This window comes from Tachyglossus aculeatus, chromosome 14 (genome assembly GCF_015852505.1).
Source record: "Tachyglossus aculeatus isolate mTacAcu1 chromosome 14, mTacAcu1.pri, whole genome shotgun sequence".
NCBI classification, from domain to species: Eukaryota; Metazoa; Chordata; class Mammalia; order Monotremata; family Tachyglossidae; genus Tachyglossus; species Tachyglossus aculeatus.
In genome coordinates, this window is record NC_052079.1 from 45,748,031 (window position 1) to 45,764,718 (window position 16,688).

The 16,688-nt window shown below is 44.0% G+C and overlaps 1 protein-coding gene across 1 annotated transcript in view; it reads left to right on the top strand.

The window, feature by feature from the left end:
• Positions 1–16,688, top strand: part of BTBD11 (BTB domain containing 11) — a 218,510-nt gene that overhangs the window by 161,136 nt on the left and 40,686 nt on the right. Inside the window, exon 4 of the mRNA XM_038756073.1 lies at positions 9,672–9,824. Coding sequence (XP_038612001.1) covers positions 9,672–9,824 — 153 coding nt within the window. The remainder of the gene's footprint in view (positions 1–9,671; positions 9,825–16,688) is intronic.

Genomic DNA, 16,688 nt, shown 5'->3' on the forward strand with positions numbered 1-16,688 from the left:
CTAAGCACTGGGGTAGATACAAGATAATCAGGTCAGATACTGTTCCTGTCACACACTGGACTTACAGTCTAAGTACGAGGGGGAACAAGTATTTTATCCCCATTTTATAGATATGGAGACTGAGGCCAGATAAAGTGACTTGCCCAAGGTGACACAGCAGGTAAATGGTGAACTTGGGACTAGAATTCAAGTCCTCTGACTCCCAGGGCCAAGCTTGTTCCTCTAAGCTATGCTGCTTTTCCTTAAAGCAGTTAGTTGAGTTTTAGGTTCTTTTTTCCTTTTTCTTCTTTCTAGTTTAACCCCTAAGCCATTTTGGCCTGGGACAAGTAAGTTGAAATACTCTGTGCAGTACTGCAACAGTACTTAAGCTGTTGGCATGGTAAAGACACACTTAGTACTTTAGTCTTTATTCACTGTGATCCTGAGATTTTTGAATTGCAGGTGAAGATTTATCCTTAGGCCTTGCCTTCCTCTCTTTCCCATATTCAGGTCAGACTCATTTCAGGCACTTCAGTCCTGGGCAAAAACCTCAGTGCCTGGCTTTTGGTTGTTTTTTTTTGGTGGGGGGGAGGTGTTTTGGGTTTTTTTCATTTGCAGTGGAATGCTTGCTAACTGGGAATGGCTCAGTAAAGGTTTCGACTTGTCAGTAAGAAATCAGAAGTGTTTCGGTTTTTTGTTTTAAGAAATAATTTAACACTGCCCTCCCACTTTAAACTAAGTACTGTACTTTATTGTGGAGGGTAAAGCCAGCGTGTCATGAGTTAGCAATTAGGGAATTCTGGGAGTTCAGGATATGCGTATATGGGTTATAGCAATTCAAAGCATAAAGGACTGCAGAAAGGAAAAATGCTATCCGAGTTTAGTCTGCTTTTAGCTACCGACCATAAATGCCAAGTTTCCGCTCTTTTTTTTACCCCTTCAGAAATAATGATATTGGCAGCTGCCAGCTGCACGCTGGATTTCACATGTTATGGAAAATTTGGGGGCAGTAATTTTTGTCATTCAGCTGTTAGTATATCTCAGTTGGGCTCATGCCTTGCACTGCCAAACTAGGCCTGAAATATCCCTGCCTCTGACACTGTTTAAAAGAACTTTATTCAATTGTACCTTCTTTGTAGAAAACCTACTACTACTACTAATAATAATGGTATCTGTTAAGTGCTTACTATGAGTGCGGCCCTGTAATAAGCACTGGGGTAGATACAAGCTAATCAGGTTGGACACAGTCCCTGTCCCACATGGGCGCTCAGTCTTGATACCCATTTTACAGATGAGGTGATTGAGGGACAGGGAAGTTAAGTGACTTGCCCAAGGTCACACAGCAGACAAGTGGTGGAGCTGGGATTAGAGTTTAGGTCCTGCCGATTCCCAGGCCTATGCTCTATCCACTAGCCCACACTGCTTCCCAGCTTGTGGTAGTAAAGATAGGCATTTCAGTTAAATAAGTTTAAATCGACCAGGGGCAACAGGATAGAAATGGAGGTTTCCTGCTGTTTCCCCCATCTGACTAAGGGTCCACCCTCAATTTTGTTTTAGAATCCCTGCTTGTCGTGGCCTAAGTGGTGGACCCCCATGGGAGACCACTGCCCTCCCATTTGTCAGGATGCAAACCGGGGACTGACCCGGTTGGCTGTGATGGCCCTGGCTGTGGTTCTGAAGATAGCATAGTTTCTTATTCATTTCATTCAGTTGTATTTACTAAATGCTTACTGTGTGCAGAGCACTCAGCCCCAGTGCCAAAAGCACTTTTCTCATTTCCCCATGCCACAGCCAGGTTGCAGCAGACGGGGAGGATGGGAAGTTTGTGAGGCAGGGGCTGGAAAAGTGAAGTTCTAGGTGAAAGGGATACTTGGGCCCTGTAACATCTGTCCCCAGACCAGATGGGAACTATCAGAAAATGTGTTGTCGTTGCTACTAAAGGGAAATGAGATTGTCTAGATCTAATTACGTTGTGTTGAAAATTACTCAAATGAATGCTACTTGAACCTATGAAAGTGGGTGCTCTCCTCTATTTCATCGTATGGTGCATAACGTTTGAAAGCGTCATTTATACCTTTCACAGCATACTTAGACCAACGGAAAAATACATTTGTCCGTGTGCAACGAGGATGCTTCTTCTACTACTACTCTGAAGTGACTTGCCTAAGATCATATAAAATACCAAGGGTGGATTGGGTGCTAGAATCCAGGTTTCCTGACAATCGCTGCACTATACTGTCCCCTAATAGACTGAAAGAATGAATTGCCTTCCCACAGGGAGTAACTTGCTCTGAGAGGGAGAAAACTGAACCACCCTAACATTTAATGGTTGTCTTTGATGTGTCCTGTTGTTTGGACTTAGTCTCATTCATCCAATTCTGTACTCCCTTTGAATATGTTGGAGCAAATTAAAGGGCTTAGGAACGTTTTCAAACTGTGTAGCTCAATGATTGGGCCCATGTTCCAGAGAATTCCAAGAATGGTTAACTTCAGAACTTTAGATTTTCCCCATCATGAAAAGAATGCCAGTTTTCTTTCCCTGTTCCCTGCATCTCTCACCACCCATTTTCACTAAATATAAATGCCTAACCTTTATTCTTTAATGTGAGTTGCACTTATGATTTTATATCGGACATTTGGAAATGCCATAAATCCAAACACCAAGCACCTTGTGTATTGAGGAAACCCACCAAGCCTTTCTTTTCCTCTCCTCTACTAAACGATGGGATATTCAAGACACCCTGTAGCTTTCTTGCTCTTATTCCTGAGTTGGGAAACTTTCCATTGGGGAATAAGAGTGACTAGGGGTTGTTTTCCCCTGGTTGCCCTTGCAAACAGAGTTAAAATTGTGTTTGCTACAGCGGATTTGGAGATCTGTCACTCTGCACGTCACTAGTAGCAGCCACCATTTTAACTCCCTTAAATGACCCTTAATAATAATAATGGCATTTATTAAGCGCTTACTATGTGCAAAGCACTGTTCTAAGCGCTGAATCTCGCTTAAGATCTCGCTTAGATCCTTAAGGATCTCGTCTAAACTAGGTCCACTTTAGTGGGAGAAGAGAGAGGTAGAGTTGGGATGCTTCACAAATTTGACAGCCTTTCTTTTTGCCTAAGGCCATAGAAGTAGAGTTACCTAGTGGATAGAGCACAGGTCTGGGAGACACAAGGACCTGTGTTGTTCTAATCCTGGCTCTGCCACTTGTCTTCTGTGTGACCTTGGGCAAGTCTGTGCCTTAGTTAGTTCATCTGTAAAATGGGGATTAGGACTGTGAGCCTCATGTGGGACGTAGACTGTGTCCAAGCTAACTTGTATCTACCCCAGCACTTAGTACAGTGCCTGACACGTAGTGAGCACTTAAATACCATTAAAAAGTCTCACTCTAGACAGCTAAAGACCCTGAAACTCTTCTTCATTGAAGTCTACAACTCCCTGAAACATGGGTTCTATTACTATATACTGAAGTCAAGTGTTAGGCATCTTGGCTGCTCAGAGAATCCTTTGCTCCCCTCTTTCATGGCCTAGTGGAAAGAGCATGAGCCTAGGAGTCAGTAGAATGTGGATTCTAATCCTAGTTCTGCTACTTCTCTGCTTTGTAACCTTAGGCAAGTCACTTAACTTCTCTGTGCATCCGTTACCTCATTTGTAAAATGGGAGTTAAGACTGTTAGCCCCATGTGGGACAGGGACTGTGTCCGACCTGATTACCTTGTATTTACCCCAGTGTTTAGAACAGTGCTTGGCACATAGTAAATGCTTAACAAATACCATAATTATTATTATTATTATTACTCCCCTTCTCTCTCTTTCTTCCCCTCTCCCTTTCCTGCTTTTATTTTATTCCCCCTGTTCCCATTCCACTTCCTCCATTTTTCCCTTATCTCCATTTTTTCTCCTTCTCTTCCCTTCTCTTCCCTTCTTCCCCCTTGTCCCTTTCCCCCTTTTCCCTTTGTGTCATGTCTTCTGGCCCAGGTCCCATGGAGACCCCATCCTTGCCCTGCTTAAAGCGATTGGATTTCAGGGTACCATGAATCAAACATCAAGAATTCTGTTCCCAGCCCTAGGCTTAAGCACATTGGTTCAGTAGCTGTCTGTTCACTCATCTTTACTTGCCTGGATGATGTAGAGAGATCAGATTAGTAAAAATAAGCACTAGCCTATTTGCCCACAGCCTGAAAGAAATTAACCTCGGTCTAGTAAGAATCAGACAGTGGGTCTAATGGGGGTCTAATAGGGATCAGGAGAACTAAGAGAAATAGAATAAATTCTGCCTTCCTTTCTCCTTTCTTTTTGTTTGGCTTTCATAGGAATCTGTAAAGGAGCTCTGTATATGCTGCAGGCAGATCTTTTTGTTCTCTTTGTTTAATGAAATATTATTGACTCTAGTGGTGGTCAGCTTTTGTCCATGTCCTAATAGGGATGGAGAGGAGATTGTATGATCCTTGTTGGTAGGGATTGGGTTGCCTATGAATACTTTACTCTCCCAATCAGTCAATCAGTCAACTGTATTTATTGAGCACTTACTGTGTGCAGAACACTGTACTAAGCTCTTGGGAGAGTACAGTATAACACTATAACAGACCCATTCCCTGCCCAAAATGAGCTCACAGTCTAGAGCAGTTAATACAGTGCTCTGTACATAGTAGGCACGTGATTCAAGACATTGAATGAGTGGAAGATGGTAAATGTGGGAAAGTAAAATTTTTACTGGCCTAGTGATTTGGGAAAATTGCTTAGTACAGTGCTTCATGCACTTAATACTTCATAAGCACCAATGATTGAAGGATTGATTTCCAGGACTGGGTTAAACATCTGTCTTTCTTGAATGGTTGGCATACTGTCTTGTTTAGAGACAGGGGAATAGTCTAGGTAACTCCCTGAAGCCCCCTGTGGTCTTCTGATTCTGAGGTTGGCCTGGAGAGGCCCTTCTGGGGGTCCGGTGTTAACTCTCCCTTTTTTCTTTTCTAAAAACCAGTCAAATTCCTCTGCTCCTGCTGTTTCCCAGAATTTAAAGTGGTACAAATTCTTCCTCTTTCCCGCATGTTTATCTTCAGTTCCAATGGCTTGGACACTGCATTCTGCGGCATTCATTAACGTAGATGATCACTTTTCCCACTTCTAAAGCCCTTCCCTCTTCCCACTTGGTAAATATCCTGGAATTACTGCATCCTTGGCACATTATTGTCACCCTCCGATCTGGATCCTGTTACTTTTCCGAGATTTTCTTCACTTCAGGCCAGGCGCTTAACCCCCTTCTGCCCATTTGCACTTTTGAGCATTCGTACCTTCGTGCTGTGAATTTTCCAGGGCTTGTTGGTTTGGTTTCCACTTCTGCAGTCTGAGTCCTAACACCCGCCAAGAATCATTGATGAGGGATTCAAAGCTCTGTGCTTTCATCTGAGTGTTTAGGTTTCACCACCTGATACTATTTGCAGACATGATTGCCTGACTCCTCAATCCTTGCCAGATTTCTGTTTGTTTAAATAATCACCCCCAAATGCCCTGATTTTCTTCAATGTCAGAGAGCCACCCTCTCTGTGACGATAGATCAAGAAGCTTCTTTCTTCACAAGCTTCCCCAGCATTTAATGGACTGGAGGCTCCCTTTGTGGTATCATTTAGTCAGCCAGGCAGTTTAATTCCTCCAGCCCCCTGGTCTCTTCTTCATGTGGATTTGGTCTAATTACAGTGAAAATGACTGTTGAGACCAGTACTCACTTTTTCTATCCAGGATCCTCTATTTATCCTCCTCCCCACCATTTCCTGTGCCATTGAAATCGACATTTCTCTCCAACTGCTGTGAGCTTCCCGGCATTCTCTCCAGCCTGGAGAAGGCCAAGAAGGGAACATTGAAGACGATGAAAATTCTGGGAAATAGATTTGGTAGGAGAGGCTAAGTGAACAGGAATCATTAGCTTTGAAAAGAGAAGGCTGAGAGGTTTTCCATTTTCTGTTTCCTTTGAGGACAGGAAGATGTTGAGTGGAACTAAAGAACCCCCTGACTGTAAGGGTTATGAAGTTCTGGAATGCGTTCCTAAAGGAGATTGGGAAACGTATCCTTTTCTAAGGGCTTTTAAATGAAAAAATAGAGCATTGTGTCTTGGGGTCGTTTGAGTTCAGACCTCCCAGAGGTCTGCGATGGGGCAATGATCTAAAGTTCTAGAATTATGTCCAAGTTCCTGTGACCAAGCAAGTGTCTTCCCCTTGGGAAACTCTCCCTTCCCTTCTATCCTGGTCTCCTTCTCACATTTTCCCCAGTTCAGACCCATTTCTGTGTTGTTGCCCTGAGTCAAATAAGTGGTGTGAAAGGCTAAACTAAGCCTCAGATTTTATCTTGGGACTTCAGGCATGAGCATATGTGCAGGTCAACACTACTGTGATGCTCACCCCAAATTTTTTTTCAGCAATCTCAACAGGTTTGGTTCCAAGCCCCCCCGGGGAAACAACCATCCAGACTGTTGCCCAGCTCTGGCCACAGGCTTGGCATAGGACAAATTTGGTGTCTTCTGGAAAAGCATTATTTTGGGAGACTACCAAAAAAAAAAAGTTTTCTGTCCACTCACCATTTGCTCAAGTTGATCAAGGAAAATCTGAGCCTGGAAAAGCCTCCTCACTGGCCTCTTTGACTCCCGTTTCTTCCCTCTGCAGTCTATACTTCACTCTGCTGCCTGGATTATTTTCCTTAATTAATCAATAATTAATTAATTAATTAATTAGTTATGGTACTTGTTATGCGCTTATTATGTGCCAAGCACTGTTCTAAGCACTGGGGTAGATACAAGTTAATTAAGTTGGACACAGTCCCTGTCCCCCATGGGCTCACAGTCTCAATCCCCATTTTACAGAAGAAGTACCTGAGGCCCTGAGAAGTTAAGTGACTTGCCCAAAGTCACACAGCAGACATGTGGTGAAGCCGGAATTAGAAACCAGTCTCTTCTGAGTCCCAGGCCCATGTTCCATCCCCTAAACCATGTCTCCCCACTCCTCAAAAACCTCCAATGTTTGCCCATCCACCTCTGTGTCAAACCGAAATTCCTTATCATCGGCTTTAAGACACTCAATCACCTCTCACCCTCCTTCCTTACCTCGCTGATCTCCTATGACCTCCCAGTATGCATATTTCACTCCTCTAACCTCAGCCCATTCTATAAGCCCGTTGTGGGCAGGGACTGTCTACCAACTCATTTGTATTGTTCTCTCCCAAGCGCTGAGTATGGTGCTCTGCACACAGTAAGCGCTCAATAAATATCATGGATTGATTGATCCTCCAACTAAACCCCTCAAAGAATCTGACCAATGTGGAAAAGAAAGTAAAAATAAAAAAGAAATGAGAAAACAGCTTGAGGCTTCATCCAGTTAAAGACAGTTAAGGTGACCCAGTAAGAAGCTGGGAAAAGGAAATAGCATAGATGGTAATGTATCATTAGGCAGAGAAATCGGTTGGATGATATTCTAGGGCACCAAATTCCTTATTTGATAGACATGTGGGCAAGGTGCTTTCTCTAAGCACCGCATCTATTTTGTATTCATTCTGTTAATCAAGCCCAAGGAGTGTGTTCAGTAAGGGATTTGAGCTCCTTCATCTGACAGCTAAGATATAAGAAGGCAGTAATTGACGAGATTTGATAGCACATATGCAGAAATCTGCAGTATTGTTATTTGGGTCATCTCCCCATTCCTCCTCCCTCCTGCTGTGGAATTTCTGGTGGGGATAAACTCCAGAGGAGGAGTGAGGCAGGCGGTGTGTTCCTCGGAATCTTCAGGAAAAGGTGTGACCTGGATGGTGGGGGGGGGAGAGGTGAAAGGGAAGAAGGGAGGACCCTGATCGGAGCCTGTCGGATGAGGCAGAAGTGGGGGCTAACCTTGGGAAAAGTAGGGCCCAGGTGGAAAGAGAGACCCAGGTTTCAATTGGCCCTGCTGCCCCTCAAACTATCCTGACTGTGGCCCTTTGCTAGGCTGCCCCTGTGGACCGCAAAAGGCTACACTCTCAAAATCTGCAGAGTCCCCTCGACCTCAGCTCCCTCACTGTAACTTTCTCCGGGGGGCAACACAGATGATCCTTGCAGCTGTCAGACCCCACCCCTCCCAGAGTGACACAACATCACATGTAATAGGCTTCATAGTCACGAGTTGTTATTTTCTGCAAGCACCTCTATAACTGGACTTTTCATTGCTGTAGAAGCAGGGTGGCCTAATGGAAAGAGCATGAGTCTGGGGGTTAGGAGACCTGGGTTTTAATCATGGTTCTGTCACTTGCCTGCTGGGAGGCTCTGGGCAAATCACTTAACTTCTCTGTGCCTCAGTTTCCTCATCTGCAGAATGGAGATTCAGTGCCTTATGTCCTTCTTACTTAGGCTGTGAGCCACGTTTGGGAAAAGGACTGTGTGCGGCCTGATTATCTTATGCAGTGCCTGGCATGCAGAAAGCACTTAACACATACCACTATTATTAAATTTTCTGCTGGCGCTAAGCTCAACAGCAACTAGGGAAATCCCTGAGGATGTAAAAAAACTTTTTTTAAAAAAGTAGCTGAGTCCCCAGGAGGCTTCAGAAAGACTCCATCCTGGCTTTTTTATTTTCTCTTGTTCTTTACTGCTTCCATTTTAAGAAAGAGGAAGGTGAAAACCAGAAAAGGAAGAAGACCATTTCAAAAATCTGCCTTGATGCTCTTAGAATCTTGGCAACCTGGTAGAGGGAATCTTGTCTTTTCATAAATGTGGGTGGCACAGTGCATACTGGGAATGCTTTTTTTAAAAAAAAATATGGTATTTGTTAAGCTCTTACTCGGTGCCAGGCACTGTATTAAGCACTGGGATAGATCAAGTTAATTAGGTTGGACCCAGTCCCTGTCCCACATAGGGCTCACAGTCTCAATCCCCATTTTACAGATGAGGTAACGGAAGCACAGAGAAATGAAGTGACTTGCCCATGGTCACACAGCAGAAAAGTGGCAGAAGACCCGAGATTAGAATCCAGGTCCTCATATCCATTAGGCCACACTGTTTCTTTGTTAATAAATGGTTAGTTTTAATGATGTAACTAGCTGGAGGACAAGGGAGATGGACGTAATGTCCGACTCCCCCCTAAGACTGTAAACTCGTGATCAGGGAAGGTGTCTGTTATATCGTACTCTCCCAGCCACTTATTACAGGGCTCTACACATAGTAAGCGCTCAATAAATCCGATGGACAGCCTGAGGGCAGAAATTTAAAATGCACTGCAGAGATGTAGAAGAAAACCAAAAGGTGGTTTCCGTTTGAGTAATCAACTAGGCACATGTGTTGGCTAGGTGGGATGGAGGGGAGGGAAAGGGAAATGTTGAGGAGAGATGAGATGGAGACTCTGAAGCTGAGAGCAAGAAGGCAAAGTTGCAGAGATGCGGTTAGGGGCGCGGACGGGGGCACTGAAGTGGTTGGAAGAGAGAAGGGAGTGGCCGACTCAGAACAACACAAGTGGAAGGGCAGTTTGGCAGCAGCTGGACAGAAAATCTGCATCTGCATTCTCCCGTGCCTGAGACCGAGCACCAGTGTCCCTTCCACCTCCCCAAAGACCACGTGTGGGGTGCTTTTGGCCATTTGAGGATCACCCAACCCCCTGGTTACCGGACAGGCTGACCCCGGGGGCGGGTGGACTTGTGGACAGGGCAGGCCGTGCTGACCCCGATGGCTTGTTGTCATGTCCCTCTCTCTCCAGGCCATTCCTGGTGCTCCCACCTCTGATGGAATGGATCCGGGTGGCCGTGGCTCACGCCGGGCACCGCCGCAGCTTCTCCCTGGACAGCGACGACGTTCGGCAGGCTGCCAGGCTTCTGCTGCCGGGAGTGGACTGTGAGCCCCGACAGCTAAAGTAAGTCTTGGCACCAGAGAATGGGGGGCTGGGGGCGGGTACAGCTGGGAAGGAGGGAAAAAGGGAGGAAGGGGAGAAAAGGACAAAGCCAGGGCTAAGAAAAGCCCGTGGCTTCTCTTGGTTGCAGTTTTTTGATGAAATCTGTCCCAGAACAGGACTCAGACGTGGCCTCCGAACGCGGCTGGCGGTGAAAGTTGGGTCACGTTAGGCTCTTGGCTGCTTCGACCTCTCCGGCCGATCCTCCTCGCTCTACAGATGTGTGAGCTGCATGCTAAAGAGCTGCAGCAAAATCTACGTTGGCTTTCCGAGCTCTCCCATACTCTCTGCAGAAGATCATGTTCTCTGGGGAGAGCCCGGGGTGATGTTGTGAGGGAGATTTATGCGAAGGGCACTTTTAAAGGCCCTGTTAATTCTGCCTGCATTTGTGACTCTCAGATCATCAAACCCTGAGGGATAACATTTAGGCTTACAAATATTTTTTCCTCTGCCCTGATTGCTGTCAGAATGGTTGCGACAGCTAAAATATGTTTATCAATAATAGCAAATCCCTTGAGTTGAAAAAAGCAAAACAAAAAAGCAGGAAGATAACAAGATGGCAGTCAGCTTCCTGGGTTGTGTAATGTTCCTCTCTTTACCATTCTTTTCATTTTTTCTTTTTTTTACAAGTAGTAAATTCTGACCTTCCTGTAGTTGTCTAGCATGCCCCAGAGTTTAGATTTTCAGCATGTTTGGAGTGAGCTTTGTATTACTCAGGTGTATATGTGAAGCAATGTCTTCTTGGTGTATGCGGGAGGAATAAACATGTTTTAGATGTCAGTATCCATGGGCTCGGGTTCTGACATTAGCAGGCTGCCAAAGAGGGAATTATTCATAAAATTCCTACACATCTTCGATATTCTGGTGGCTTCCCGCCTTCTTGTTCTCCTTTAGAGTCTGCATTTGAATTGGAGCTTATATTTTATCCAAATGCCTCAGGCCCAGGTGATGTGCACTCTAAATTTAAGAAACCAGAAAACAGTGGGTGCACTGTTACGTGCCCTATTAAGCTAAATGATATTGTAGATGGCTGCAGTGTTGGTTTTCCATCGGACCATCTATGGCCTGCCTTCTTCCTTACCAAAGAGGGTAAGATTTTTCTTTTAAGGACTCTGATAACCTGAGTTTCTTTCCCTGCAAACCCCCAATATGTGGCAGTCAGATATTTCATTTAAATTTACATTCAATCTGAGTCTTTGGAGTTTTATATTTTGTTTGGAAGTCATGTCATAGGAGGCTGCAAACAGTAAAAAGAAAAAAGGCAGTCGATGAAAGCTGATTATTATTTTCAATTGCTTGCTTTGTTTCTGTGTTACAGAAATGAGACTGATTCTTAGAATGGGAAACATGCTCATTGATTAGTGAAGCCAAACCTTTGTTAGGTCTTGGGAAACATAATTTTAAAGAAAAGGGTGTACTAATGAGTTCCATTAGCTAGGTTGATTTTCCTGAACTAAAAGCCTGATGAAGATTATAAAGAAAAAAGTACCTTTTTGTTTTCCAGTCTAACTTTTGGGAGAGATGGTGACAGCACAATCCATGTGGTCCTCTGCCCAGATCCCTGATCTGAGGAGAGAGACCAGCAGTAAAATGCTTTGATTTGATTTTTTTTTTTTGTTCTCCAAGGGCTAAGCATTTTTTTCATTTAATTAATAGTCCTAGAAAGAAGCTGAATAGTTTGGTCTCACGAAGAGATTTGGAAGTCAGGCTTTGAAAACAGAATATCAGCTACTAATATGAAATATCACTACTGAACAGTACCAGTGACTCCTGGTGAATTATTATTATTATTATTATTGTATTTGGTAAGCCCTTACTATGTGCTAGGCACTGTACTAAGTGCTGGGGTGGATCCCTGCAAATCAGGTTGTGCAAAGTCCCTGTCCCACTGGGGCTCATAGCCTCAATCCCCATTTTATAGATGAGATAACTGAGGCCCAGAGAAGTGACTTGCCCAGTGCCAGACAAGTGGTGGAGGTGGGATTAGAACCCATGACCTTCCAACTCCCAGACCCCTGCTCTGTCCACTATGCCATGAATGAGCTCTGGTCAGGGATTTTGGAGCCCAGAGGCAGGTGTTTAATTTTGGCCCTTGCATGATTGCCATGCGACTTGAAACAAATGTTTTTGTTTCCAGCTGGGGTAAAACTTTGGCACACGTTAGTTTATTTAAAACAGTTTGTAAATCAAAACAAGAGTTTTTCCTCAGCTACTTAGAGGCCCTCTGTTCTTTAGTATTGAATAACGTGAATATGTTCGTGCAAAGTCTGTTTTTTACTGGGCCTTTGTTTTTCAATTAACATCGTTTTACTGTGTGAAGTGGAAAAGGGGAAATGGAGGTCTATTTCCCAGTGATGAAGTGATGGTTTTATTTAGTGTCTGCAAGGAGCTATGCTTCTGCTCCATAATGGTTACTGTGCTGAAATAAGGAGACTTTTTGTGTTTCTCTGAAGGCATCAACATTAGAATTTAGGGGAAATTCAAGCTGTGAGTTCAGAGCAATAAAATTAATCTCTGCTAGTGATTTTTTTCCACGTAGCCCAAGTTAAATTGATCTGGGCATGAAAGAGGCACTTTCAAACTGAAATGGGGCAAAAATGTGAAATCTCACTGTGGTTTATGATGGCTTATTCAAAGAAAGGCCTGAGGAGAGGTATTCACTAAAACCATCATTAACAGCTTCCCTTGGCTTTTCTTTTTTCCTTTTTCAAAATGTGGACCAGGAGAGCATTTTTCCATTTGTGAAAAATGAGGTAGGAAAAATGAGAATGCAGTTTGAGGCAGGACTAAAGAATCAAAATCAGCCATGAAGGTAGTACCGTGTCCTGCTCACCTTGGCATATCCCAGCCAAATGTGCCAAAGCGTGACATGTCTCACAGAAGTGACCTGTGGCCCCTGTGAATCACTGGGGCTGCTAGAACCAGTTTTATCTGTGATTTCACACCGAGATTTCTAAAAATCTGAGCAGTGTCAATCATCATCGTCATCATCAATCGTATTTATTGAGCGCTTACTATGTGCAGAGCACTGTACTAAGCGCTTGGGAAGTACAAATTGGCAACATATAGAGACAGTCCCTACCCAACAGTGGGCTCACAGTCTAAAAGGGGGAAATAGTCAATAGGGGGATAGAAATGGCTTGTCGCAACTTTAAAGGTAAGTGTTATTCTCCTGAGCCCATGAAAGGGAAGCAGTGTAGCCTAGTAGAAGGAGCACGGGTCTGTGTGGCGGAGGACTTGGGTTCTAATCCTGACTTCACTTCTCTGCTGTGTGACCTTGGGCAAGTCACTTAACTTCTCCCTGCCTCAGTTACCTCATCTGTAAAATGGGAATTCAATACCTGTTCTCCCTCTACTTAGGCTATGAGCCTCATGTGGGACAGTCACTGTGTCCAACCTGATTATCTATTTTCTACCCCAGCACCTAGTGCTTAACGAATATCTCAATTAGTATGATGTTTGGACTGTGAGATACTCTCAGTTTTGAAAAATGGTGTACACATCTTTTTTTTTTTTTCCTCCACATGTACTTAGCTCTGGGGTAGATACAAGCTAATCGGGGTTGACACAGTCCGTGTCCCCTAAGGTGTCGTATCCCTTTCTTTACACTGCTTCTTTTTACATTAATTGAGACTATTATTTTTATTGCTGTAATGTCTGAAATAATAATAATAATAATTAAAAATTGTGGGGTTTGCTAAGCACTTATTATGTGCTAGGCACTGTACTAAGCACTGGGATGGATAGAAGATAGACAGGTTGGACACAGTCTTCTCCCCATATGGGACTGATAGTCTAAGTCAGTCAGTTCTATACATTGAGTGTTTACTGTTGCAGAGCACTGTACTAAGCACTTGGGAAAGTACAGTATAACGGGCACATTCCCTCACACATTTGCTCGCAGTCTAGAGGAGAATAGAAAACAGGTATTTAATTCCCATTTTGCAGATGAGGAAATTGAGGCAAGGAGAAGTTAAATGGCTCACCCAGGCCAGACAGGAGACAAGTAGCAGAGTGGGATTAGAACCCAAGTCCCTTGACTTCCAGTCCTGTGCTCTTTCCACTCGGTAATGCTGCTGCTTCAGTCCAACAGAAAAGCAGGCATCCTTTCTGTTTTGAGTTCCTGTCTCTGGAAGAGAGAAAGAAAGAGAGAGAGAGAGAGAGAGATCAGCTCAGTTGGTGGCTCCATTTGGCTATAGAAACATAAAATGTCTTCATCTTGCTTCAGAAAATTATCTTAGTAAGCTAAGCACTATCTGTAGCTACAAGGTTATTTGGGACAATTTGAAAGCAGCAAGGGACTCCAGCACTGTCCACCCCCGCAAGAGCTCCCCTTATGTGCCCTTGTCCTTTCCCAAACTTGGATCAATCCTGCAGCCCCCTATGGATCCAGTCTGGGCCCCATCCATAACAAGGTACCAAAATGCCAGTCCCTTCACCCCTGACGGTCATTAAACTAAATCCTGCCAATTTAACTGTGACCTTGGGGAATTCCTCTCTCTTCTGCTGCGAGATACTTTTGTCGTTTCCATATCATTCCAATTGCTGTTTCCTCTCTGTTGCCGGGATCCTGTTCTTCTCCTTCTTAAGTTGAGTTCCCCTGACATGGGACAATACAGGAATGTGACCATAATGGGGTCCTGAAATTTCTGGACCTTGTTGGAACAATCTGTTTGTTTTTGCAGTCTGCCCTGAAATGCAAAAATAATAAAAAAAAAATAGTGCAAACCCAAAAGCCCTTTGGAATATAGGCCCAGGAAATATACTTTTGGAGGCGCATTCATCATTCTTGACCCACTTCTGAATTTGTGCTCAGTTTGCAGTTTGAGAAAGGTGTTGTAATGTCCTGCAGGGCTTGGAACACCAGTGGACTTTCAGTGTGCCCTTGAATTAGTTAGATCTTTTCTTCTAACCCTTGTGCACACAGGCATACCAGAAGTAGCTTTTCCCTGATTTGACCCTCATACAATTTCAGCTTCATCCAACCATCCAGTCAGATCAGTGGGGTCTTTTGCCGTGGGCAGAGCACTGTATTAGTCACTTAGGCAAGTACAGTGGTGTTGGCAAACATGATCCCTGCCCTCAAGGAGTTTGTAATTTAGTGAGAGAGGCAGACATTAAAATAAACTGCGTATAGAGGAACAGCAGAATAAAAGGATATGTAAATAAGTGTGGGAGGGTTGAAGTGCGGATCGAAGTGCTTAGGGGATATAATAATAATAATAATAATAATAATAATAATAATATAATAATGAGAAGCAGCGTGGCTCAATGGAAAGAGCATGGGCTTGAGAGTCAGAGGTCATGAGTTCAAATCCCAGCTCTGCCGCTTGTCAGCTGTGTGACTTTGGGCAAGTCACTTAACTTCTCTGGGCCTCAGTTACCTCATCTGTAAAATGGGGATTAAGATTGTGAGCCCCACATGGGACAACCTGATCACTTTGTATCCTCCCCAGCGCTTAGAACAGTGCTTTGCACATAGTAAGCGCTTAACAAATACCAAAATTATTATTATTATTGTTACTGATGGTATTTGTTAAGCACTTACTATGTGCCAGGCACTGTGCTAAGCGCTGATTTGGACCCAAATGCATAGGGGATGAAGAAGGGAGGGAGAACAGGTGGGGCAGATGAGAAGTTAGTTAGGGAAGGCTTCCTGGAGGAGATAAGATTTTAGTAAGGTTTAAAGTTGGGGACAGTGGAGGTCTGTTGGGTATGAAGGGGGAGGGAGTTCTACGCAGGATGGAGGATATGAGTAAGGAGTTGTCAGTGAGGGAGACAAGATCAAGGCACAGAGAGAAGGTTGGGCTTAGAGGAGTAAAGTGTGCGGGCTGGGTTGTAGTGGGAGAGGACTGAGGATAGATAGGAGGAGGAGAGCCGATTTGAGTGTCTTAAAGCCAGTGTTGAAGAGTTTCTGTCCAATGGGGTGATGAATTGGCAAATATCGGAGGCTTTTGAGGACAGAAAGATCTCTTTAGAGCAAGGATCTGGACAGCAGAGTGAAGTTTGGACTGCGGTTGGGAAGGGCTGAAGGCAAGGAGTTCAACAAGGAGGTTAATAGAATAGTTGAGGCAGGATATGACGAGTTCTTGGAGCAATATGTTAGCAGAGATCCATTATTTTTGTTCGTAATGCCAGTACTTTGTGGTTTTTAATAATGGTATTTGTTAAGCATCATGGAGCTAGGAGAAGCAGCATGGCCTAGTGGATAGAACACAGGCCTGGGAGAAGGTTATGGGTTCTAATTCTTACTCTGCCATTTTGTTGGCTGTGTGACCTTGGGTAAGCTACTTAACTTCTCTGTGCCTCAGTTACCTCATCTGAGAAATGGGGATTAAGACTGTGAGCCGTATGCGGGTCAGAGACTATGTCCAACCTGATCATCTTGTATCTTCCCCAGCGCTTAGAACAGTGCTGGGCACATTGCGCTTAACAAATACCATCATTATTAATATTAAGCACTTACTACGTGCTAAGCACTGTTATAAGCACAGGGTAGATACAAGATTTCCAGGGTGGACACAATCCCTATTCATTCAATTGTATTTATTTAGCGCTCTTTGTGTGCAGAGCACTGTACTAAGTGCTTGGAAAGTATAATTCAGCAGGAAAGTACAATTCGGCATTGGTCTCACAGAATAGATAGGAGGGAATTGCTTTTAATCCCCATTTTACAGATGAAGAAACTGAGGCACAGAGAAGTTGTTACTTTCCCAAAGTCACACAGCAGACAGTCAAATTTATTGAGCACTTTCAGTGTGCAGAGCACTGTAATAATAATAATAATGGCATTTATTAAGCACTTACTATGTGCAAAGCACTGTTCTA